Source organism: Poromitra crassiceps, assembly GCF_964638095.1.
Source record: "Poromitra crassiceps genome assembly, chromosome: 29".
In the NCBI taxonomy this organism is placed as follows: domain Eukaryota; kingdom Metazoa; phylum Chordata; class Actinopteri; order Beryciformes; family Melamphaidae; genus Poromitra; species Poromitra crassiceps.
In genome coordinates this window covers 3,273,102-3,299,601 of record NC_139641.1, presented here as the reverse complement: position 1 = coordinate 3,299,601, position 26,500 = coordinate 3,273,102, and the positions used below count along the sequence as shown (strand labels likewise).

At 45.2% G+C, this 26,500-nt stretch overlaps 1 protein-coding gene across 1 annotated transcript in view; it reads left to right on the top strand.

The window, feature by feature from the left end:
- Window positions 1–604: 604 nt before the first annotated feature.
- The window catches only part of LOC310799907 (F-actin-uncapping protein LRRC16A-like), a gene marked incomplete at both ends in the record, with an annotated part of 126,622 nt that continues 100,726 nt past the window's right edge, over window positions 605–26,500 (top strand). Inside the window, 3 exons of the mRNA XM_083662515.1 lie at window positions 605–644; window positions 9,302–9,399; window positions 22,591–22,641. Coding sequence (XP_083518641.1) covers window positions 605–644; window positions 9,302–9,399; window positions 22,591–22,641 — 189 coding nt within the window. The remainder of the gene's footprint in view (window positions 645–9,301; window positions 9,400–22,590; window positions 22,642–26,500) is intronic.

The following is a 26,500-nucleotide window of genomic DNA, read 5'->3' as shown; positions in this document are numbered from 1 at the left end:
CGGTATGGCGAGAGCATTTGAAAATTGCGGAAGCCAACTCGTCTGTTCTAAGAGACTAGACGTATAGTGGATGTATTAGATGTAGTTTGGACCCACTGGTTGGACCCCGGGAGAATAATAAATCCCGTCGTATCGTGTGGAGTCGTTCAAAGAGTTGTCTGCGTTTTATGGACGAAAGCTTTTATTTTGAAAAAGAAAACCCGGACCGGAAGTTGAAATGAAATTGCTGCTCACTTATCCATCCAGCCCCTTACGGCAGCAGGCCCGGGTAGAGCAACCGGGCAGAGAGGATGCAGCATACGGTATGTACGGTAGCCTTTTCCCGCAGTGTCCAGCGGGCTTCAGCGTGCTTTTAACGGCGTACAAGACAACTGAGAGCCGGCGGCCAAGAGAGACATGATGCAGGCTGGATCCGGACACCGCGGGCCGGGAGAGAGGGGCATGTAACCGGGGGAGAGGAGAGAAGCACCTGACACGTCCCTCTCTGTGTGTGTGTGTGTGTGTGTGTGTTGTTACTCCATGCGGTGACAGTCTGGGCGCTTCTCATTGTTTTGGATTATTGTCTCTCTTCGTCTCCTCCACGCTGCTCCAACCCGCCGGCAACATGAGCGAGGAAGTGTCGGACGTCCCCAAAGAGCTGCTCGGTAAGAAGAGACGACACATGTGTCCCCACTGAAATAGTAATAATATTCCTATCATATTTCTTATGGATTTGTGTGTGTTTCTATCTATGGCGAGTTTGCAGTCGTTTTAGGCTACTTTATGGCTGCTACATATTTAATATCTCTCCCACAGTATGGTATTGTGCCCCAGCAATATTCGTATATAACGTTAGGGATAGCTAGATTTGGCTGTGATATTTGCATAGTAGTATAGGCTATCCCTGTGTCCCTACCGACATTGTAATCCCGTTATTCCTATATTAATATTTCTTACATGGACTTGGAGTGTCTGTGTTCCTCTATGGCGAGTTTTCCAGTTATGTTACTTTATGGCTGTATTGTAGGCTACTTATTTAATATCTCCCACAGCATTACAGTATTATAATATCCAATCAATATTTACAATTTGGCTGTGATGTTTGCATACTAGACTGGCTGCTATCCCTCTACAAATGATCATAATAGCTCTTTCTCTCCTCAGGGTGGAATAGCTAGACAATGCTTTAGATTTCTCCAGACAGCTCGAGTGAGATTATTCGTGTGGGAGATGCAGCAAAAGCCAGAAGAAGGTGTTGTGTTGTTGATCTTGATAGAACAATAATCTGTGCAGCCTAGTGTCAATGTTATGTTTCATTCAGTCAGTCTGTTAAGACAGAAACACATTTAAATGTGAGCACTGATGAGCAGTCAGTGTGTCATCCCATTGCTAGCCTACATGCTTTTTGTCCCATAGGTTGAGGCCACGTCTCGTCATAGACGCTGGTTTAGCTGGCTCAGCCTGGCTGGGGGCGGGGTCAGGGTGGGGTAAAAACCCCCGTCGTATCCATTCAGCAAAGTTAGAATTTAGCTGATAGCCCAGCCCAGGCAGACACGATCGGGGGATTTAACCACCGCAGTAAACGCACATCTGAGCAGACGTCTTGTGTTCTGCTCTAGAACCCCCAAACCTGTAGTTTAGAGCTGCAGCACCGTCTTTTGGTGAGTCAGCCCATGAGATATATGGGCTGTTTTACCCCACTCGCGTCTCGCGCGCCAGCCATTTAACATTTTGTGGGCGTTCCCAGACATGCGGACTGTCTCTATAGTCTGGCCCCATGTAGCCCCATCGTGGGAACTCTTTCAGCTAGCTATGCTACCCTAGAAAGAGTCCCGTCTGCCTACATAGACTTGCATGCGACTTTGGCTCCCAAGCTGTCTACATCAGCGATACAGATGTATTTACAAGTGCCACAGAAACATTTCAAAGACACATACTTGAGAAGAAGGGTTCATAGCTTCTCGATGTCGGGGTTAGAAAGCTCGACGCTGCTCATAAATGCCTCTTTTCATCCGAAGTCTGTGCTGGTGATATTATTTTTTACGGAGCTTTCGACCAGAGTGGCGCTGTTGAGCGCTGTAACCCGTGACGCTCTAAAGCTGTGTTCACACCGAGATATTTATTTTTCGCTCTGTCGCTCAAGTCAACCCTTTGGAATCGCTCTGTCGCTCTGTTTAAATCGCTCATCAACAGGCACACGAAATGACGGACATGTGGGGGATATAACGTTACGCAATGTCATGCTGTTTGTCCACTACGAGCCACCGTCATTGTTTACAAGCTAAGCCTATCAGCGTGCTCCTAATGCGAGCTGCATACCGGTAGTACAGACTTCACTTCATGTCAGCTGTCAGCCTGTCAATGTGGTTTGTTGCCACACAATAAACCAGCGGTTTGTTCCAAGCCAGTGTGATCCTTGACTCACTCTCACACGGCAGCCAATCAGCATTGAACAGCGAGCGACTGATGCCAGCGTATTTTCGCTCGAGTTGGAATATTTCATCTTGAGCGACGAGTGTATTTTCTCCCTGTCGCTCTGTCTCTGCCGCTCGGACGCCCAGCGATTATTCTCCCAGGCGAATATACGCTCAATCGCTCGTTTGCATTGACTTTGTATGTAAACTCGACGCCAGCGACCAACTTTAATAGGTCGGTGTGAACGCACCTTAACCCGGAAAAAATAATTTTGAAAATACGTCCGTATCGCTGATTTAGACAGCTTGGACACACGGGACTCTTTCTAGGGTAGCATAGCTAGCCGAAAGATTTCCCGACGACGACGGGGCTAGGCCCCATGAAGCCTTTGGAGACTGAATGCTCCTCATTCAAACCTCTAGAGATATGCTCTGGTGGTTCTTTTGGTTTATTTGTCCTGATTGTAGACACAGTTTAGAGTCCAGAAACAGGTTATTTGGTTAGCTCGTGATCTCTTTGTGTGGCCAAGTAGCTCAGCTTGTGACACCTCAGTGCAATATTGGATAAGAACAAGCAATCTCTTTCTCTCTCTTTCTCTCTCTCTCTCTCTCTCTCTTTCTCTCTCTCTCTCTCTCTCTCTCTCTCTCTCTCTCTTCTCTCTCTCTCTCTCTCTCTCTCTCTCTCTCTCTCTCTCTCTCTCTAGTAGCTACATCTTCCTGATAAGAAGCAACAGTGTTTCCCCTAGAAACCTTTTCAGGCCTGGAGGGATTTTGAAACGTACCCCCGACCGCAACGGTGGGGGCCGTCGCTGGCGACGCTAAACTTTTAGCTAACCTGTTCGCATCTATGTTCGCAATGGCATCCCAAGTATCATCATACTATTATGGGATGCGATCCGAACAGTTGTATTATGGGATGTGCGTTTCCCAGGCAACGACACACGTTGACACGTTTTGGAACAGCGCTGCACGCTGGCACAATGCTCGTAAAAGCAAGTCGCTTATTGTTTTGAATGATTTGGCATCTTCTATTACTGTCAACACTGTCAACACCAGTATTGTTGTATTGTAATAATATGCCATGAAGGTTTATTGAAATTTTGGGGAGAGCAGGAAAAAAATTGTTCTTTTTTTTTTTGCTTTTTTTCTGGTCTGGCGGGGGCGCCGTTGGCCTGGTGGGCCCGCCAGGCCTGTAGGATGGTAGGGGAAACACTGCAACATGGCGCTACCAGCGCCATGCTAATTGTTAACATTAAGTTAATGTTAACTTAAAGTTAATTGTCGCTCAGTCTTAAACTCATCTAAGTAGGCTAGAAATGGGTCCCAGATGAAAGTGAATTGGTCCTCAGGAACAAGAGTCTCTCCATATGTATAACCGAAACCATGTCCGTCAGCCACAGCTGAAAAGAAGGTGGAGAGGGGGACTTCCACTCCTTCAGAATGAGTCTCTTGGCGACAGTCGTCCCCTGGGTCAGAGACAGTTGTATAGCCGTAGGAGAGGAGCAGAGAGGATTCTGAGCAGTCGAAGATGGCGAGTTCCACCTCCGGCTGAAGGGTTATTTTATAGGCCTAAGGGCCTGTGTCCACCTAGCGTCTTTTTCCGACTGTTAAACGCTGGGAGTGCGCTGGGGAGCGCTGATCCCAGCGCACAATATACAAGGAAGCAGTCTGAAACTAACGTTAGTTCAGTGCGGTAGTAGCTTGATAGCTGACAGTTAGCAAGCTAACAAGACAGGTAGGCTAGGCTACGTTATTAAAAGCAGTAAGCACAACACTCACCAGAAATATTAAGTGTCTAGCCAATCTGCTCCCACAATTGAGCCTTTCTGTCTCTGTTGCGATAGTTTCTCCATGTGATTAGTTGCCAGAAAAGGAGCACCCGACACCAGCGTCTTTCTGAAAAGTTAAATTATTTTCAGCTGGGAGCACTGGGAGCCGGCGCACAAAAACGCCGGAGCGCTCTGAAAATAGACGCTGGGCACAGCGCACTTTCTCTAGACGTCCGTGTGCGCCCGCATACGCTCTCCCCCCATTGGAAACAACTGAAAAAAGACGCTGGACCTGAGGAAAAGACGCTAGGTGGACACAGGCCCTTAGAGAGTGAATCCGATTTATTCTAGCATCAAAACATACTGCATCTAGCCGCAACCATGGTCATAACGTAGGCCTCAGTAACTGATGTTAACATGCTACCGGCTTCAGAGAGCTACCTATTTCAGTCAGGTAGTGTGTTGTACTGTCAGTGTGCTGAGACTGCTTCAGGCTTATCCCAACCTGCCCTTCCTGGCTGTGGATGGCACTGGCATCCATTTATGTTGCGTGAAGGCAGCTTTAACTTCAACTACCCTTGCAATGTTACGACAAGAGAATGGAGCATAGCAGTTAACGAAACGCTAGCCATTGCTAAACTAGTGAGCAAGCTAGTGTGCTATCATCTGGCGTCGTTGCTCATCCGGCGCTCATTAACGTTAACATTACTTGCGTGTTGTGATAATACAACATGATCATATTATCATACACATACATAGTGCTGCTTCTCCGGCCTAACGTTAGCTAGCAGCAGCTGTTAGCCTGCTTACCGTAAACAAACAAGACGATCGTCTCAACAGATGTGAATGGGGTTTGAGTGGCAAAATGTACATTTTCACAGATTTTGCCATGGTCGGCACAACGTTGGCTCATAAGCCATTGCCACGTTGTAGCTAAATTTGGTCTAAAAAAATCAGATCACATCCTTTATTATAGGCTAACGTTACAGACAGCATTAACACTATTATAGATGCGCCGGCGTTAGTGTCTTTGTACTCCTTCACTCCACTCCACTAGTTAAAGGGGGACTAACCCCCCCAGATTTCCTGCAAAACGGCTCTCCGCTCGATCTGAAAACCCCGCAGGCAATATGGCCGCCCACACTCCTCTCCTTACCTGGCAGAATTCCTCCCCCATAAAGTAACATATCTTGGCCAATAAGTATTTAACATACAAAATAAAACAACCCGTAATATCTTACTTTTATGTAGAATGTAGAGGACATGTAACTGTTTAGTTAAACTTGCATTCCAGGAATATTGTGCTCTAAAGATGACGTTAGTGGCTCGAGACTGTTTCGTCCTGAAACCCACACGCTTTGCGGGGGTGGTTTTAGCGTAACCTATGTGGGATTCGAGGCGTAACCTATGTGTGGTTTGGCGTAACCTATGTGGGATTCGAAATAACGCATCCGAGATATAAAACGTTATGAATGTAGCCACATTATAAACAAAAAACTAACGCTGGTGATGCGTATGGAAACAGTGTTACTCGAAATGGTTAAAAGTTCTATCAATTTGGTCATTTAGTGGCGTTTTACTGCCATGTAACATAACTAACTAGCGGCTAACATTAGCCACAATAGGCATTACCCATGAATGCATTGCTCTTAAAGGGCTCGCGCCGCGTGAACTACAGTAATAATCAATGGGGGGAAAAAAAGAATTTCGCATTAGTGGGGCGCGTGCTAAACCCACCGTGACGTCACGATGTACCAAATATCCCATTCATTTGAGGGCACAAAAAAAAGCAGTGTTCCACCCATAGAGGGCACTTATGCCAGTTAGGCTGCTGAAAAATGATACAAATGGTAGAATGGCAACAGTTTGCTCTCAAATGTGGAAATTTTGACCAGAATTCTTCACACACCACCCCCAAAGTCATATATATTGGTTAAAAGCTGAGGGGTTAGTTACACTTTACCTAAAGCCCCACGTCTTAATCCCCTCTCTTGGGAGACTGTCCTGATTCTTTACCCACCAGTCCAGTAGTTAACTAAATTGCCCAACAACTAACTACCCACTTGACACAAGGCATTTGACATGATGTTGATAATGATGCCACGTCATGTGCTGTTGTCTGGACGAGTATAAAGCCAGTCATTGTGTGGAACATGGTGTTGGTGATTCAGCATCCTGCACTGTCACTGTCACTGCAGGGACTGTTAGTAGGATGATGCATAGAGATGGGAGGAGCTACTAAATCTAACCATGCCACCATAATACCTAGGGGTGGGAATCACCAGATGGCCACGATACGATACTAAAACGATACTTGAGTCACGATACGATAGTATTGCGATATTGCGATATCGCCGATATTGCAATATATTGAATATTGCGATATATTGAATATTGCGATATTTCGATATATTGCGATTTCTTACTTTTTCAACTGCAAATGATGTCCCCAAAGGAAAACTTTGTCATCATCTGGTTTATATAAGAACAATGTTCCAGTCTGTACATCTGACTTCAACCATTTTATTGCAGCAACATTGTCAAGTAGACAGACCAACAACTTTCATAAAGTCATAAAGTAATGTCATAGTTGCATGCACCTGACAAACTGAACTGTTTGTTACAGTCTACTTACAGTCCACCTTAACTGGATGTGTGTGTGGACTACTGTACTTAGGTTGTTTTTGAACAATGCAACTTCACTTCACTTGCACAAAACATCTTGTGCAGCCCATTCAGTAACTGGGGAATTTGTAAATTACTGTTATGACAAAACTGTTACTGTTAAAACAAAATGAAAATATGCTACCGTTTGTTTACTGCTGGCCTTGGAACGAAAGTTTATAGCAGCCCGGTGGCCTGGCATGGCCTGCAATTTTTTTTTTTTTTTTTTTTTTTTTTGCAATATCGATACAATATCGTCAGGCAAAATATCGCGATACTATGGTGTATCGATTTTTCCCCCCACCCCTAATAATACCCAGAGTGCCTTGCGCCACCGAAGAAAGACGAGCAGTCGTGAGTCGGGGGTGGGTGGAGTGGTGGGCTCGCTATGGCTCTGCAGGCCGTGTTGTAAAGCTAACGTCAGGTGTGTTGACGTTTACTGAATGTTTTCTCAGAGATCATTAGATCAATCGCCTAAAGACTTTTCAAACCTATCTCATTGCAGGATGATGTTTTCTTTGTTGTGTTTGTGAGGGACAGATTTTACACTATTCAATCTTTTTCTTCTTTTTTTTTTTACCCCTAAAATAAGATTTTACATCAGTGATGTACAACATGAGACTGGGAGGTCGTGAGTTCGATCCCCGGCCGAGTCATACCAAAGACTACAAAAATGGGACCCATTTGCCTCCCTGCTTGGTACTCAGCATCAAAGGGTTGGAATTGGGGGGTTAGATCACCATATGATTCCCGAGCGCCGCTCCTCCAGGGGATGGGTCCAATGCGGAGAACAAATTTCGCACACTCAGGTGTGTGACAATCAGTGGGACTTAGGGGTGTCAAAAATAATCGATTATAAGATGCATCGCGATGCGGACCTGCACGATTCTGCATCGATTCACAAATGTCAAAAATCGATTTACATTTTTTCTTTTTCTTTTCTTTTTATATAATCAAATAAAATATAATGGAAGTACATGCAGTTGTTTATTTTAATTATGGATCATAATACAATGCAATTCTAAATGCACTTTTATTTTAAAAGTAGCCACACAGTGAGAAAAAAGAAAGTGAGCAAAAAAATCATGTATTCGGGAAAAAAAGTGATGCATCGATTTAGGATGCATCGAGATGCATCGAGATGCATCGATAATCGTTATCGAATCGAATCGTAGCCCTCTGAATCGTAATCGAATCGTGAGGCCAGTGAAGATTCACAGCCCTGCCCTAGTGGGACTTTACCTTTACCTTTACAATGATCAGATCAAATTGTATATAAAATCTATATATCTATCTATATATTATATATATTATAATATATCAAATATTATAATATAATATAGCGTTTGGTGAATGATTAAAAGACACAATGGGCTAAACGGGGTAAATACTGTAGCCTATTTATTTTAGGGGTAAAAAATGATCTTAAAATCAAACGCATATTTGATTTTAAGGTGCACACCAAAGACATCTAACCTGACGCTGCCAGATGGACGGTATAGCTCCACATAGGTTTCACTAAACCAGTCGATCTGGGTTTGAAGTCACCAGACCCGCTGACGGAGGCGGGCACTTTGTCCAAGCTACTTGGCAGGTGATTGGATGACCCATCTGTCTATCACCGCTGGTGGGTGTTAACTTCAACCAATCAGATCGCGGAAGGTGCCTGTGGATGATCTCCGTGGTATTCATTGATTGAGTCCTCGCGGTCGTAAAGTCACCTTCGAAGCATTTAGTTAGATTATAACGAACTAGTTGTGTGGCTTAGCCTTCCCAAATGTTGAGGGTCGTTTTTTAGAATTTAATACATAGAATTGGGAACGTTACATTCAATTTCATTCACTGTCTGTCACTTCCGCGGCGGCAGCCATGTTGACAAGTGAAAAGAACTACAAAGACCATGTACCCACTACTTGCCCAGACGAGCCAGAGCCCGCCTACGGCCGCCGCTGATTGGTCGAGCCGGCATGGCTCGACCAATCATCTTAACTGCCTGTGCAGGTCCAGACCGTCACGGAGAACCAAATGCAATGTGAGTTCACGTGACGGGCGGTTTACCAGGCTAAAAGACATCATCATCCTGCAATGAAAATATGTTTTAAAAGTTTTATAGCATCTAGGTGATTGATTAAAGGAAATATAATTGCGGTAGCGTCTTTCTCTCTGTCTCTCTCTCTCTCTCTCTGTCCTTCGCGTATCTCGAGAACTGTTGGTCGGATAGACTTCAAACTTCGGGAGTTGCGGCGCGCTAAGGGGGATCTTAGCGCGCCATCTCAGCTATGGTCGGGAAGCTATGCTAATGATGCTAATGTGGCTAACATAGTCTGGCTGCCTCACATCAATGGAGTGCCATAGTCACCCCCTCTCCCTCTCCAAGGCATTTCATCCGCCATTCATTTTTCCATAGACATTTTGTAAAATAGTTTGACTTGGTCTGTCTGTCTGTCTGTCTGAAGTTCTCTGCTCTCTCCTCAGAGAGTGTGAGGGAGGCGGTGGGCAGGAAGGTGAAGCTGTCTCTGAGGAAGAGAGTCAAACTGGAGATCAGAGGAGACAAGACCGACAACAGAGTCCTGGTGAGCCACTGCCTCTTCATACTGTAACCGTCTCTATTCTGTCTGTCTCTGTCTCTCTCTCTCACACTCTGTCTCTCTCTCTCACACTCTGTCCCTCTGTCTCTCACTCTGTCTCTCTGTCTCTCTCTCTCACACTCTGTCTCTCTCTCTCACACTCTGTCTCTCTCTCTCACACTCTGTCTCTCTGTCTGTCATTATTGTTTGTATTCCCCTTTGCTTCAATGAGTTAGTTTTTTTTTGGTGGGAGAGGATTTAACATGAGCCACTTTTACACAGAAATCCCACAATATTGCCGTTACGAAGGCCCGCAAATGAGTCAGCGTTTGGCCTGTTTGGTGGTGTTTTGGCTGCAGGGAAGTGGATACTAACTTTAGCATGAGCCAGGAGCTAACTTAACGTTACGTTATGTTATGTTATCGTTTGTCCTCATTAACGCGGTGCGTCCGTGTCATGCAAGGTCTAACACACGTTCTACTTTGACAGATTGTGAAGCGCTCCCATACTTTAGATAAGAGTTTAGTTGGAAAGTTTATGGTGCCTCTGCCATCTTTGCACGGGTCTCCCGTAGGCATGGGTCGATTTCCGGTTTGACCCGTCCGGTCCGGTGTACGAGCCGGAACTGGTTTGATTCCATGCAACATGTCTGAACTGACATTTTTCATTATGCCAGGAACTGGTAAACATACACACACAGTCCGACGCTCGCGTACGTGGGTATTAACGTTACTGACAGGTTCTGGCTAACGTAACGTTACGTGTAGGGATGTCCCGATCACCTTTTTTTGCCCCCAAGTCCGAGTCCGAGTCATATGATTTTGAGTATCTGCCGATACCGAGTCCCGATCCGATATTTCTGCAATGCATTGCAGAAATAGTTGGGACAACAAGTTGGGACAACTTGGATGCTTTTTCCCCCCTTTCTTCTAAGTGTTTAAGTGTTTTTATTTTAACCAACCAATATGACATCTTTGTACGGCTCTTTTATCACAACCACAACTCAGTTAGTGCAGCATTGGTTTTAAACCAAGTAAACAAAATAAAATATCTTTACAGCTTATGGTAAAGGGGGTACTTTGATTCAGAAATCAGGGAAAGGGGGTACTGAAGCCAGAAATGTTTGGGACCCACTGACTTCTCTGGCTATCTCTGGGCTGGTATTCATTTGCATGCAGCGTTTCACTGGCTGTCTGCTATTGTTTCGAGTTTCGGCCAATGAGCCACATCAATAGAATTAAGCGTGCTTGCTAGATGGGGGCGGGGTGCAGCTCTGTTTACAAGTGAGACAACATGGAGAGTCACTGAGGACAGTCTGCGTGGATTAAAATGATTGAAACTTTATCTGTGAGACGAGTGCAGTCCGGCCACTTCATCTGACAACATGGAGGAACGACAGATTTTATTCACAAGACAGACGGAATGCAGACAACAAAAAGACATGTTCATTATGGTAACTTTACTGATGCAGGCAGGCAGTGCAGAACACTTCTGGCTTTTCTTCCTAGTCCGACTCCTAGGTGAGTTTAATCATGATCCCTAACTAACGTTACGTCTTGTTTCTGTTTTAGCCACTGTGCGACCATCTAGTTATTATGGTTGGACATGTGTTTTTGTATGTTTTATCGCGTTCGGATGTGTCGCTAGTCGAACACTAAACAAAGAGTATGGAAGGAAAGAAGCGACAATTGACAATAGAACCGTGGCCATTTTGGCGCCGCAGACAACAGGACAATAGCACAGAGGTTTGTTGCGCCCCAAAATGGCCGATCTCTTGTGCGCTGTTGCAATAGATTAGTTGTCGCTTCTTACGATGAATATGACAAATTGCAATGATAAAATAAATGACAGATTGTTTATTTGGATGACTGAAATGTGAGAATTGCCATATTTGTTTTGTGACGTTTTTATCATTGTTTTTATACATAAAAATCCGATCTCTTCCCCCCGATTCCGGATCAGTTGAAAATCACGTGATCGGCCCCGATTTCCGATCACGTGATCGGATCGGGACAACCCTAGTTACGTGTTATTACTCACCGGCTGTGTTGTGTTTACTAATGGCTCATTTCCACCACATATAACAGCACAGTACAGCTCTACTCGACCTGGTCTTACTCGTCTCTACTTGATATACACTCTGTTTCCATAGCAAGTTCACTCGCCTCCGCCCACACCTGGTCGCCATAGCGACCGCATATCTGGCCTCCGCCCATAGCCGAAGTAGGCTATATAAAAATTAAATCCATACACGGAACTTTTAAACTGGAATACTGGTGCCTCTAAATGACCTAAAGTGTACATCGGCAAATGTGACAATCTGCCAGGACTCAGGAGAATGGATATTTATCACATGTCTCCCGTCTCGTCTCCTTGGAGACAACACGTGACTTAGTCAGTCCGTGACACATGAAGGGGCCAGCTGTGCCCGCAAACAGCAACAGCAAGCAAGCACAGCAAGTCCCACGTAGTAGTACTAGATATAAACGTATACAAAAACATTCCCCCCACATTGTTTCTGGCCTGGCAGGGAACTCGTTGGCGTGGCGGCCCCACCAGGCCTGTAGAGTGTCAGGGGAAACACTGACATGGCTGTAGCAGGGTAGCATGTTTAAAGCTACAGTGGAGATCCTGTTATCAGAAGAAACTACAAGACCTAAGGCATCCTTTGCTGTCAAGCAGAATATGCTATCTTGTCGGGAAGGGGGCTAAATAACTATTTCAAAGGGGTTCCTTGACCTCTCAGCTCAATTTATCTGAATTAAAATTGGACCAATGCGTACCCACAAGTCTCCCCTTTACAGATGAGGTAGCATTTTTCACAGCTTAGCATTAATAGCTTGTGGATTGATTTCTTCTGTTGTTGCTCATCACATTTTGTCTCAACAAATGTGTTATGCATGGAAATTGATGAGTAAGGGAGGAGAAAATGTTGACAATGGGCTTTTTAGGTATTTTGCCGAAATGTTCTTATTAATTTCCCTTATGCCCTAGTTCACCTGCTCTGTGGAAATAATGAAATGAAATAAAAAGATAAAATATGAAAAACACACATAGGGAAATACATCATCTCAGTTTCGTGTTGATCAGAATTGTGATTAAAGGGTTGGGTGGGCGCTGGAAGATTTTCAGATTTCAGATTCAGATTCACATTCAGACAACTTTATTTATCCCAGAAGGGCGATTCAGTTTCACAGCCTACCCAACACCTTCAAAAGCTCACAGTGAGCTACAAACTTCAGACATGACCGGACGGGACGTAACAGCATGACATAACATAAACAAACAAATCATGTCAGAGATAACAGATCAGCCTCATATAAACATGAACAAGAAATACAAAGTATACATATATTTCTATATGTAAAGACATGAGAAAGTGGGCTGTGGCATTCTTAACACTTTGAGTGCCACGGCCCTTGGGCAAAAGGTTGCTTGCTGTGCCACATAGGTCGCAATGCATTTTAAAACAGTCATATAATTTTTTTAATAATTACTATGTAAACACTGAACACGCACAAATAACGATGAGACTCTCTTCTATCACCTGCAAAAAAAAGTTTATTGATCCCATTTTCCGTTCTTTAGTTATGAGCCGGAGAAGATAGCTTGATTGAAGCAAAAACATCCCTTTTTTTCTACGAGCTGAGATAATGAGCCTTTTGTGAAATTAAACATTTCAAGCACATCACTGACTCTGAAGCTAATTTTCTGATGTCTGGGTCTGTCTGGGTGAAGTGTATGCTGCTCTGCTGCTCTGCGTGCTCCCCCCCCCCCCCCCCTCAACTGCACACGCCTCCTGGGTGTGTCTTATGTGTCTGGTGGCTCTCAGTCTCTGCTGAGTTTGCTGCGCACACACAGTGAATGGTGCGCGACATTCAGCTTTTTGGTTCCGCGTGTGTTTGTCACGGGCTGGCATGCTTCCAGTTCGGAATAATAAGGCTGATTATGTGAATGTGCTGTTGCAGCGTACATGGAGGTGCTCAGTTGTGACAGCGGATGCTGCTGCTGGGGGCACAGCTGGCGTTGTGCTCGTTTATGGAGGCACGTCGATGCATACGGACGGATGCGATGCGATTTCCTCATTTTCCCCAGTGACTATTTCTGTGTGTTTGGCTCCTTTTTCTCTGATCAGGAGAGTGCTGTCGCCACCTAATGGGTTTGTAAAATAGGTTATCGACCTCCAATAGCTACAATATTGTTAGAGGCGACGTAAGAAGCTTAGATCGACACCCCCCCGTCAAAAAAACAATTTGGAGTTATGACGCCATTTGGCGTCGCTGGCACTGTACGGTAAATTTCTAATGACGCCATATGGCGTCGCTGGCACTGAACGTGTTAATAGGGGAGACGAGATACAAACTAGGGGTGCACCGATCACATTTTTTGCCACCGATCACCGATTGCCGATCGCCTATGGGAAATATCTGCCCAACCGATCATCGACCGATCACCGATTACCGATCACCGATCACCGATATATAAACTCCTCAAAGAAAGTTTGGAAACGTTATTTTAGGTCGATTATTTCTCCCCTTTAATAATACCAATTGGCATTGTATTTTATATCGTTGGAAAGCCTGATTAGTGATAGGTCTTTTTTTTATATATATATATATTTTTTAATATAAAAAAATTGCCGATCGCCGATCGCATATTTGAGGTCAAAATCGGCCGATACAGATTGCTTGCCGATCGATCGGTGCACCCCTAATTCTTAAGTTTGGGAACCCCTGCTCTATACTATTAAAAACACACATCATCAATGTGTGTTTGATGAACAAGTGAAGCTTCATGTGGCTAATGTAGCATACTGGGCAGCACAGCGCTGCCTTCTGGGGCTCTACGTTAGCAAGGCTGCCTGCAGGGTTAGTTTGTCTCTTCTGTATATCATTGCAACAACAGCTATGAGAAGAGGAAGCTTGTGAACAACATCCCCACAGTCAAAGCACTTCCCTGAGCTGAGCTGGCCATATCCATATACAAACTCTCCTCATGCTGGACCCCAAATCAAATCTCCAGTGTCTGTCTGTGTGACTCCAAAGGCAAAAACAAACAACTAACGTTAGCTGATGGCTTTATTTTTTATGGTAAATTCTGAAAATATGTGATTACGTTATTTCAGCTAACGTTATCGGTTGTGTGTAACGTTATGCCGACCGGGAAAGGCTAGCTAACTGCATAGCAAAATAACTTTGCAACCGATAATGTCAGCTGGAGTGAAACACGTTTTCTGAACGTACCACTTCAGTCCTAAGCGTTACTTCCTCGCACACTTTTCTCCAAGCCCTCTCTCCTTTTTATTGCTGTCCTGATCACACATCAAATTGTAGCAGAAACTGTAGTCAAAGTAATGTAATCTCGCCTGTCCTAACCATACAGTCAATCGTCCTAACGTTACGTCCTAACGTTACGTTACGTCCTAACGTTACGCAATCTCTTGCTATTCCCCGAACACATGTACGCAGGGCCTTGATGAGAGGAGCTGCCAGTGAAGGCCTAGATGCTGACAGTGACAGCCAGGGCCTGAAATTCACTTTGCAAACTAGGGGGGGGGGGGGATTCCCCCCTTATGTTCTTCAGATAGGCGGGATTTGTAGAGGATTTATAGGGGATTTATTCGGTCGCCGGCTAGACGGTTGTGATGTCATTATTCAGTCTTAAAGTGGAACTGAACCTGTTGGTCACGTTGTGCGTCGCAGTCCGTTTCAGACTGAAAACATAATTTGTCTGAGATGACAAGTTGAGAGGCGGGTCATAGTATCATGTCGATGATTTGATTTGACAATTCTGTCGACTGGCTTTGGCATTGGTCAATCATGGCGAGTTCCACCCCCAAATCCAGTGGGATTCAGCGTGTTGTCGTGCTACGCGAGTGGGATCCGCAGAGTACCAGGCAGCCAGCAGCTTCGTGCGGAGGGAGCGGACAATCCGATGCATCGGGTGCTGCCCGCCCGCCTGGAATCTCCGAGGGCAGACCCCTGACAACCACGCTCTCAAGCGTGCGCCTTTTACGCTATTTCTGTAAATACGATATCCCTGGAATGCGCATTTTAACGAGCTAGTTACATTTCTTTGCATTCTTAGAGATTATAGTTTTTGTTTTTTGTTCATGTTTTCTAACAATTGGCCAAGTTAGTAGATAGTTTATGGGATAGGAATTCTGCCAGATGACAGGCACTAGGCATCGTTTTCTACTTGATTTGGAAGAGAAAATTATCCTGAAATGAAGATTTGATTGACAGCTGCATGTCGTGATATGATTGGTTGAAATGCGGTAGAAATTTGATAGTACTAGGTGACGTCAGCAAACTGTACATTACTGTTATCAATGAAATCTTGAAAAATGAACTTTTGATGTGAAAAAGTGGGAAAAACTAAAGAAATTCGATTTTTGTGATTTTTTTTGCATATATTATTAAATAGGTGAACTGCATACGCAGGTATTTGAACTAAAAGAAAAGAAAAGTCATTTTTGGGTTCAGCTCGACTTTAACAATCATATATTTGCTCCTTTTCTCACTCACTCCCATGTCACCACCACCTGCTCTCCCTGCAAGGCTTGAAATTAACTTTTTTGATCACCAGCCAATATGGCTGCTAGATTTTAAAGTTACCAGCCAATTAGAATTTCCACTAGCCAAAATGTTTTTCTTGAAATAAACCAGAATATGAGTGCCACTGGGTTATCAGTAAAAAATAAGTTATTGCATAATGAATCTATAAATTACAGTATTTCACTGATAAATTGTGCGATTTCAAATTGTGTGAAAATAAAGAGATTTTGATTTATTTACAATTTATTTATTTATTTACATGTAAATTGGTAGCAGGGGAGCACTTCCAGTGTGTCACTGGTTACTCTGTGTTTATCCGGGCCTGACTTGTATGTCACTTCATTTTTTATAAATAGTTATGAGGTGGGTGCCCCTTTTTCACTTATGCACCTGGGGCCACATTACAGAAACTCCCTATCTTATGTATTAAGTTAGGATAGGACTAGTTTAAGATAGGATTTTTTCTGATTTGGTATTACAGAAGCAAATCCTAACTAACTTTAGGAATCCTATCTTATCTTGCTAAATCCTATCTTATGTCTTGTTAGGAAATCCTAAATACTCATCCAGCATCGGTAATCAACTTTTCTGTCTGTTAGCCTAGCAACCAGTAGCAACAGACACCTCCTCCTTTCTCAACTTGCAGGGGGAAGTAGGAGCGCTAGTAGTCTGCTATTAGCTAATAGGCTAACGATGTGTGTTGTTGTTCCTCCCCCTTTGGAAACTATATGTACCGAGGAGCCAAACTGCTGATGGCTGTTGCTACCTCAGTTAAATTACGTGACATAGCAGGCTGAGATATTTTGGACATGTCAGCCACTTCAGTTTGAAAATCTCCCTTCGCAAAAAACCGAAGTGCATTTGTAAGTTGTACTACAACCGGCAGAGCCCCGTGTTGCCTAGTCGGTCTCTCCAACACACGTCTCAGCTCCTCGGCTAGCTGCAGTATCATGTCCCGGGGCAGTCTGTATCGATTAACGAGCGTTCTGTCATCAAAACACAAAACGTCATTCGGGTCCCGCATGAGCCTTTTGCCAAATACATTGCGCCTGTTGACATTTTGTTGGTTTTGCAAATGTAATAACAGCACAGCCATAACGTAGGTAGGTAGGCTATAAATTATAACCAGATGCCAGATGGCTGTTGTTCCAGTTGAAAATAGTGTAAATTAGTTAGGACAGCATAGCTGGCATCTTAAAGTTAGGAGTTAGTTATTTTGGGGAGTTGGGACGCTTCTGTAATACGCTTTTCCCATTTTAAATTAGGATGAGAATATTGACTTAGGAACTGTTGTTCTGTAATGGGTGTTTTCCTAAATCAAGTCCTAACTCTAATTACCATGGTTACCAATCATTTACGATAGGATTTGGAATTTAGGAAGTTTCTGTAATGTCGCCCCTGGTCCCCAAACTGTCTGTGCACGTCTCTGCATCACAGCAGCAGCTCATTAATTGCACGTTTCTCCCCCCATCTGCTCTGCTGTTTCTCTTCTCCCTCTCTCTTTCTCTCTCCCTCTCTCTTTCTCTCTCCCTCTCTCTTTCTCTCTCCCTCTCTCTTCCTCTCTCCCTCTCTCTCTCAATAGTGACAGTTGTATTTGTAAGTTCTTGTCAATAAAAATCATCCAGGTGTTTTGCCAATGAAAGTTCACCTTAATGTATATGAATCAGTCATGTTTCAACACGGCTCCACATGACTGAAAGCGATCCGGATTAAATGCTAGTCTAGCAGATGTCAAACAGAAACTAAACTAAGAAAGAGGGAAACCAAACTAAAACAGCCTTTTCAAAATGTATTTGTGGTGAAGTGAGACTCAAGACACTCACCACCTCCGATGTGCTCAGCTGCTGCCTGGTCGTATGCAGCGTTCTGCACCATCGGCTAACAGACGTCGGTTCGCGGTTCGCCCAAATAGATGCGGGATTATTCCGGCTTTAGAAATTCAAAATATGCGGGAATTGGAGAAAATATGCGCCATTCAGGCAATCCCGCACCCAATTTCAGGCCCTGCACAGCTGTCAATCACCACTTTTTATATCGTCAAATAACTACCGTACTTAAAAAACAAACATCAGAAACTTGAACACTTGAACTACTTCAAATGATATAAACCATCTTTGGGATTTTTTTCCCCTTCAGTTTTTTTCCGCATTTTCTCCCCAATTGTACTTGGCCAATTTTCCCCCCTGCTGCCCCGGTCGCTGCTCCACCCTCTGCCGATCTGGGGAGAGCCGGAGACTAGCACCATGCTTCCTCCGACACATGCGCAGTTGCCAGCCGCTTCTTTTCACCTGCATGGGGAGCTTCACGTTGGAGGATCACGCTATTCCCACCAGTTCCCTTCCACCCCGACCAGGCACTCCGACCGACCAGAGGAGGCGCTAGTGCAGCGACCAGGACACATACCCCCCAATCCAGCTTCCCACCCGCAGACACCAGCCAATCGTGCCTGTATGGACGCCCGACCAAGCCGGAGGTAACACGGGGGTGCGAACCTGCGACCCCTCGTGTTTGCGAAGTCCAGTCCAGTGCTGTGCAGCGCCCCGTCGGGTTTTTTGCCTGCCGTCACACAACAATGTCACCGTGTGGGAGTTGGTCACAGAGGCTCGTAGCACGCACACACACACACACACACACACACATGCACACACACACACACACACACACACACACACACACACACACACACACACACACACACACACACCAATGCTAAGCTGTAGGAGTGGGAACAGGGAAGCGCTGGAATGCCTCGCTTCCCTGATCGTGGTATTCGGTCCAGATTGGGAGAGACAGACCCGACTGAACAGACCCACCTCTGTCTGTCTGTCTGTCTGCCTGCCTGTCTGTCTGTCTGTCTGTCTGTCTGTCTGTCTGTCTGCCTGTCTGTCTGTCTGTCTGTCTGTCTGTCTGTCTGTCTGTCTGCCTGCCTGTCTGTCTGTCTGTCTGCCTGTCTGTCTGTCTGTCTGTCTGCCTGTCTGCCTGCCTGCCTGCCTGTCTGTCTGTCTGCCTGTCTGCCTGTCTGTCTGTCTGTCTGCCTGCCTGCCTGTCTGTCTGTCTGCCTGCCTGTCTGTCTGTCTGTCTGTCTGCCTGCCTGCCTGTCTGTCTGCCTGTCTGTCTGTCTGTCTGCCTGCCTGCCTGTCTGTCTGTCTGTCTGTCTGTCTGTCTGCCTGCCTGCCTGTCTGTCTGCCTGCCTGCCTGCCTGTCTGTCTGTCTGTCTGCCTGTCTGTCTGTCTGCCTGCCTGCCTGTCTGTCTGTCTGTCTGTCTGTCTGTCTGCCTGTCTGCCTGTCTGCCTGCCTGTCTGTCTGTCTGTCTGCCTGTCTGCCTGTCTGCCTGTCTGTCTGCCTGCCTGCCTGTCTGTCTGTCTGCCTGCCTGTCTGTCTGTCTGTCTGTCTGTCTGTCTGCCTGCCTGCCTGTCTGTCTGCCTGTCTGTCTGTCTGTCTGCCTGCCTGTCTGTCTGTCTGCCTGTCTGTCTGTCTGTCTGTCTGTCTGCCTGTCTGTCTGTCTGCCTGTCTGCCTGTCTGTCTGTCTGTCTGCCTGTCTGTCTGCCTGTCTGCCTGCCTGCCTGCCTGCCTGTATGTCTGTCTGTCTGTCAAGTGCATAGGGGCCACGTTCAACTCGGGGGCGTTTGCCCAAGTTCATAAGCTTCAATTTGAGCTCAAGATGAACTTCCTACGTCAAAGATTACACTTCATGCAGAGAGTTCCCCAAACTTTTGAGTAGCCAGTCAGATTGAAAAAGTAGCCGGCTCATGTTCGCGGCGTTTGTTCCAGTGGTCCTTTTCCCAATTAATAAACAAACCTCAGATATGTATCCATGAGTGTGACAATTGAAATAATACAAATAAACATCCTAATAAAGGCCCAATGCTCAATTTAATTATAAATAAAACGATATCCATATTGCAAAACACAAACAGGCAATGTATATTTTTAAGAACAAAGAAAATACTACCGTAATAACTGTATGTTTCCCACAGGATTTGGAGAGATTATGGTGGGTAGACCTTGCTTGGACCCTCTTGAGGGGTCCGGGGGGCCATGCCCCCTGTAAGAAAAATGTGTACATTTTAAACTAAAATGCATGAATCTGGTTCACTTTCAGAACCAATTTAAGAGGCTAGATCAGGTGTGGGCAATTATTTTTCATGGGGGGCCACATGAGAAACCCAGATTGTTGCTGGGGGCTGAACAAATAATGTCATGCCGTAACCCAGGAACTTTGATGATAGAGAGGACCACAAAAAAATGTCGTTGCTAGGGTTAGGGTTAGGGTTAGGGTTGTTAGGGTTGTTGTTAGGGTTAGGGTTAGGGTTGTTGCTACCAGAGGGCCAGATTTTGCTGAGGGTTGGGGGCCAAACGGCACCGGAGCGGAAAAATGTTGGGCATTTGAAGTCAGATTTAGAGGAATAACTCTTTTTAAATGAACAGTTGTGATGTCATTATTCAGTCTTAAACACCAATATTTGATCCTTTTCTCACTCACTCCTACAGTATGTCACCACTTGCTTCCCTAGTTGAACGCAGCGTGGAAAAGGTGGGTTTTTAGGCTGCTGTTGAAGGCAGCAAGGGAGTCCGAGGCCCGGATGGATCCTGGGAGCAGATTCCACAGGCGTGCACAAAAGGCACCATTTCCAGGGGGCACGGTGGCTCAGTGGTAAGCGCTGTCACCTCAATGCTCGAAGGTCCTGGGTTCGATTCCCACCTGGGACGCTGTGAGCGCTGAAGGAGTGCGTGCCCGTCCGCATGTCCTCGAGTGCCCACCGCCCGGGTGGGGTCGTCAAAAGGGCCTTTCTGTGTGGAGTTTGCATGTTCTCCCCGTGCCTCCCGGGGGTTTCCTTCATATAGGAACCCCCTTCACCAAAACATGCAACCTGGTTGCTGATGTGGTTCCTCCTCTGGTTGTTAGGGGCGCCTGTTCGGAGGGAGGGGAACTGGCTGGAATAGTGTGAACCTCCCACGTGCTATGTCCTACCGGTGAAGCTTCCCCTGTCAGGTGAAAAGAAGTGGCTGGCTAACTGCCCATGTCTCGGAGGAAGCATGGAGCCAGTTTCGGCTCTCCCCAGATCGGCAGATGGTGGAGCAGCAACCAGGATAAATAAATTAAATGAGCACTAATGGGGGTAAAAATGGGATAAAAAAAGAGATAAAAAAAGGCATGATTTCCCATGGTTGAGAGCCTTGTGCGTGTAGTGGGATTGCAAGCAGATTTTGGCTGCCAGACCTGAGAGTCCGGGATGAGGTTTGGGGGGAGAGGAGGTCCAGAAGGTAGGTGGGCCCGAGGTGGTTGGTGGCCTTGTAGACGAGCAGGAGGGTTTTGTAGATGATGCGCTGGTTTACTGGCGACCAATGGAGGGAGTGGAGGACTGGGGTGATGTGGAGTATTATTCCCCCACGCTAGCGTTGTTTAAAGCAGTGTATAGTAGGCACCTAGAGCGTTGGCACCGGTATACTATATCACATGACAGTTTGAAGTTTAAAGTCCAGGCACTTGTTCTTCCACCACCTCCCTAAATGAATCTGTAATGTAATGTATGTCACTTTAACGGTTTGTTTGCTTGTCGTCTTGCCTCTTATTTCCTTCTCTGTTCGTAGCGACAGAGAAGTCACAGGCTTCCCATCAAGGGGGGAGCGCAGTGCTACAGTATGTCTTGTTTTGTCACTGCCTGAGCTCCTTGTGGTGCACATTGTATATTTACAGCTACATGCTCATTAGGGCTGGGTATCACCACTGACTTCCCGTTACGATACGATTCCAATACACAAATATCCTCAGCTGTCCTCATGGTCCAGACAGTCAGCCAAGTCGATACGATACGATATGATTCAATATGGATATTTTAGTTACAATAGCAGTTTTGCTTTGAAAATGGAAGAGATTCTCAAAGAACTAATGCTGTAAATTGTACAAGGAACCCTCTAACCTGGTGCATTATTACAAAATATTAATATTTACATTAAGAATTGACCATAAAGCAAGCAGTTACATCATGTAATTCTTTTTTATTTAAACATAACCAGCATAGTCATTCAACATCTTATCTTTCTTTACAGTCTTCTGTGAGAAGCCAAACAAATTTAGATTTCCACTATACAACAGAATCATTGAACAGCAGCATGTTGTAAACAGTGTTTCATAAAGTATAAATGCTTTGTAAATAAAATTAAATACAGCTCATGAACATTTCCAGTTCACAAACATTATAGTGCAAACAGATTTGAGGTCTGTACATCTGGCTCATGGTGCATGCACAATGCACATGTAGCCTACAGTATTTATGTTTTTGTTTCAACTACAAACATAAATAAACGTCAACTTGAAACGATGTTTTAACTACCACACACAGCCTATAATATTATAGCCTATGTTTCTTAAAAAAAAAAAAAAAAAAAAAAAATTTGTTGTAAAATATCGATACTGGGATTTATGTATCGATACTTGTTCCTTCACATGAATATCGTTTCAATATCGATATATCGATTTTTTTAACCCAGCCCTAATGCTCATTATGTGTTTTGTTTCTCTCTGTCTGTCTCTCTGTCTGTCTGTCTGTCTGTCTGTCTGTCTGTCTGTCTGTCTGTCTGTCTCTCTGTCTGTCTCTCTGTCTGTCTCTCTGTCTGTCTGTCTGTCTCTCTGTCTCAGGCCCTGGCGTCTCATCGAGCCTACCTCCTGACAGTGCGTATCCCCGTCAAGGTAAGACCAGCCTCTGACATGACTTCTACCATGAAAATCCACAAGAATTGATCCACTTTGGGAGCCACCCTTTCTTCCTGCAGCAAGTCAAACCCATGCCCAGCCAATGAAATATGCTGCACACACTTCCTGTTTATTTTCAATACACCTGTCCTTTTCATCAGTGTCAGATGAAAAACCTCGTAACTCCAATTGTGTTGATTGTCATGTTTTTGAGTAGAGTTGAAAGATCACATGGTCCTATGAGCTCAGAATATAGACACGTTTCCGCGGCTCTTCTGGTTCATTTCCGCATTCGGGAGCGGTGGGTTTTCTTCTTCCTGTGTTGTTAGCTTGTTTGCTGAGCGGCAGCTATAGAGAGACTGAGGGCGGGTTCACACCAGCCTTGTTTAGTCCGGTCTATCGGACCGTTCCCCTTTAGTACGGTCCGTAGGGTCGGTGTGAACGCTCCTACTCGAACTCTGGTGCGGACTAAAAACCGCGCTCTGGTTCGCCTGTGAGAGGTGGTCTCGGTCCGCTCTCAAGCGAACTCTGGAGCGGCTCATTTCTGGTGTGAACCCCACCCGGACTAGTCAGAGGAAGCACGTGATTTTTTGTGTTGATTTTCTTTGGTTATTTCCTGTTTTTGGAAGTTCCTGCGGAAGAAGAAGCTGCTTGCTAGCTGTAGCAGTTAGCTAGCTTATCTCGTCTCGTTACCAGCGACATCACAAACAGACAAAAATGACTAGTGGCAGGGGACAAACGTGGAGTCTGTAATGTTTACTGTTCTATTGACATATAATTGTCTAAATAAACAGACATAAATTGACTGGTTAAACGACGTGCGTCCATCTTTATTTTCTGACATGGAGTAACTGGGTGTTGCATAGTGACAATGGCCGATGGCCTCAACGTAAACTGTCGGGAGGAAGTCAGTGTGGCCAATAACAGAAGGAGATTTCTGCCCACGTCACTTTGGTTGGTGTGGGCAGGACTAGTGGATTTTGGCCTTGTGAACGCAAACCCAACCAGCAGAAAAACAAAACAATGTATCATCCTCTTCGACCTTACTGCTCGTGTCTGACCGTCTGGGCTGATGACTGGTGAGTGTGACTGACCGCTAACGTTAGCGTTACTTTAGCATGGCCACAGTAGCTGGGCTACCTTACTACGTCTGCCCAGTTACTAACTTATTTATCAGGCAGTAATTACAACTGTACGTTACTAGTTAGTGACTTTCTAATATTGTAATATAATATTCACCCGCAATAGAAAGTCCAGTTGAGCTCGGGGTGGGACAATATGTTGATATGTTTTAAATCTTTTAAACCTGCCGCAAGCGTACTAGTGACAGGACAGGAGTGTAAACACGCAACATCAAACGCCTGGTGCCGCTTCGTCATCGTCAGGGATGGTAAAAAAAAAAAAAAAAATACCGACAGCAGCACTGAACGTCCAGGACGTTATCAATACTCCTGGTACCGACCAATCAGGCAGCGGTACCAAATAATACCGGTGCTCGATACCCATCCCTACCTACAGGTGACTACACTTTTTAGAAGAGATCTATTCACTCAGGTCAACTACTGACCTCCAGGTGCGTATGAGCAAAGTCAGCAATAGAAAAACAGGGAAGGGTGAGAGTGATGATGTCACAACGCCCTAAAATGGCCTGCGAAGGCCTAAAAACAAAATGTCCTGTAGTACCGGCCGTGGGCTGATTTATCACATTTTTAAAACTACTTTCTGGAGCATCTAGGAACAACCAAGATGTAGCCTTGGTCCAGATTCACCTCTAGCTCTCTCAGACTTCTCAGTGGGCTGTGTGTGTGTGTGTGTGTGTGTGTGTGTGTGTGTGTGTGTGTGTGTGTGTGTGTGTGTTGGTGTGTGGGTGTGTGTGTGTGTGTGTGGGGGTGCGGCTACAAGGAATGCTGGCCTGCCTGCCGTACGCTGACCATACTGTGTCCCATTCCATCCTACACAATTCAATAATAGACGAATCCATTCTTAAATTCACAATAAAAGCCCGGTTACAAGTTCTGCCCACCAAATACAACCTTGCCCTCTGGTACCCATCACAACACGATTCACACTGCCTACTGCACAATAATCAACAACCAGAATCAGTTGCTCACATTATGAATAGCTGCCCCGCTTTCAAGGGACTGTATACGGCACGCCACGACCGTATCGTGGATTTGACTGCTAAAGAACTGCGTCGTGCCACTGGACAACACACACAATTCCACATCAACAAAACTGTTCAAATTAACTGGTTTGCCTCATCCCAATCTAACAATACATTTAACAATACTGTTGAAAGCTGTCCAAATACTCCGGATATTGTCATGATCAATGAATCCACCAAGTCTGTTTTAATTTTAGAAATTGGATGTTCCTTTGATTTGTACATGGATACATGCTTCAGTTATAAATGGCTAAAATATCAAACACTTGCAAATGCCATCTCTGCATGTGGGTATAATTGTAAAATTATAGTCTTGATATTTGGTAGTCTGGGGCATGTTCATAAAATGTGTGTGCGAGGACTCCAACTTGCTGGACTGGCAAAAAAAGCTGCAAAACAGTTGGCCAAGTACTGCTCTGTGTCTGCCATCATTGGCAGTCATTTCATTTGGAAAAGACGCTGTCACTTATATCCATAGAGACTAATGTTTCTTTTTTGATCTGCCTGTCTATAGCCTACAGATAACATTGTGAGCATGATCTTGTATTGTATTGCATTGACTCTTGCTACTATTGGGTTTTGATACGATTAATGTCTCTAATCGAAAATCCAATAAAGAAATTAAAATGTGTGTGTGTGTGTGTGTGTGTGTGTGTGTGTGTGTGTGTGTGTGTGTGTGTGTGTGTGTGTGTGTGTGTGTGTGTGTGTTGGTGTGTGGGTGTGTGGGTGTGTGTGTGTGTGTGGGGGTGTGGGTGTGGGTTTTTTTTTTTTTTTTTTTTCTCTATATGTGTGTACTTGTGTACTCTGTGTGTACCTGAGAGCAAAGCTAACCGGAGCCTAATTCCTTGTATGTGTTTGCATACTTGGCCAATAAAGCTGATTCTGATTCTGATTATTCAGCGGGTATCTTGTATGTTGCGTTCAGGTGCACTGTAAAAAAAAAAAAAAATCTATAAACTAAGTAACCGGTAGGCCAGAGGCCAGTAGGCGGAGAAATCTCCGGCTACCGGGGCTTGGGTAACTCCCTGTTCATGTGGTCGAAATTCGGCACTATACCTCGAACAGAATTTTCAATCACCGGTCATCCTCTTATTTGCTTCTCTGTTCGTAGCGACAGAGAAGTCACAGGCTTCCCATCAAGGGGGGAGCGCAGTGCTACAGTATGTCTTGTTTTGTCACTGCCTGACCTCCTTGTGGTGCAGATTGTATATTTACAACAGCTACATGTGTGTGTGTGTGGGTGTGTGTGTGGGTGGGTGTGTGTGGGTGTGTGTGTGTGGGAGTAGGCGTGCGTGTGCACAGTCACGTGTGTGGAGGTCTCTGGCTGAGGGTTTGGCTCCTCTTGAGAAGCTGCAGGGCCGTACAATCTGTCAGTGTCTTTCTGCCCACACACACACACACACACACACACACACACACACACACACACACACACACACACACACACACATACACATACACACACACACACACACACACACCCTTGTCCATCTCTCCCCATTTCCCCATACTCTTCTTAACTCTGTGCTGTGTGTCTGAACGGACTGTGATGATCACACAATATGGCTGGAGAAGCTGTCAGTTTGTCCCAGTGGGCTACTGGAGGTCGGGGTTTGGCAGAGGAAGCCGCGGAAATGATACTGAAAGCTGTAGTACCTCGAATGGCCACTTGAGGCTGTATCCAAAAGGGAG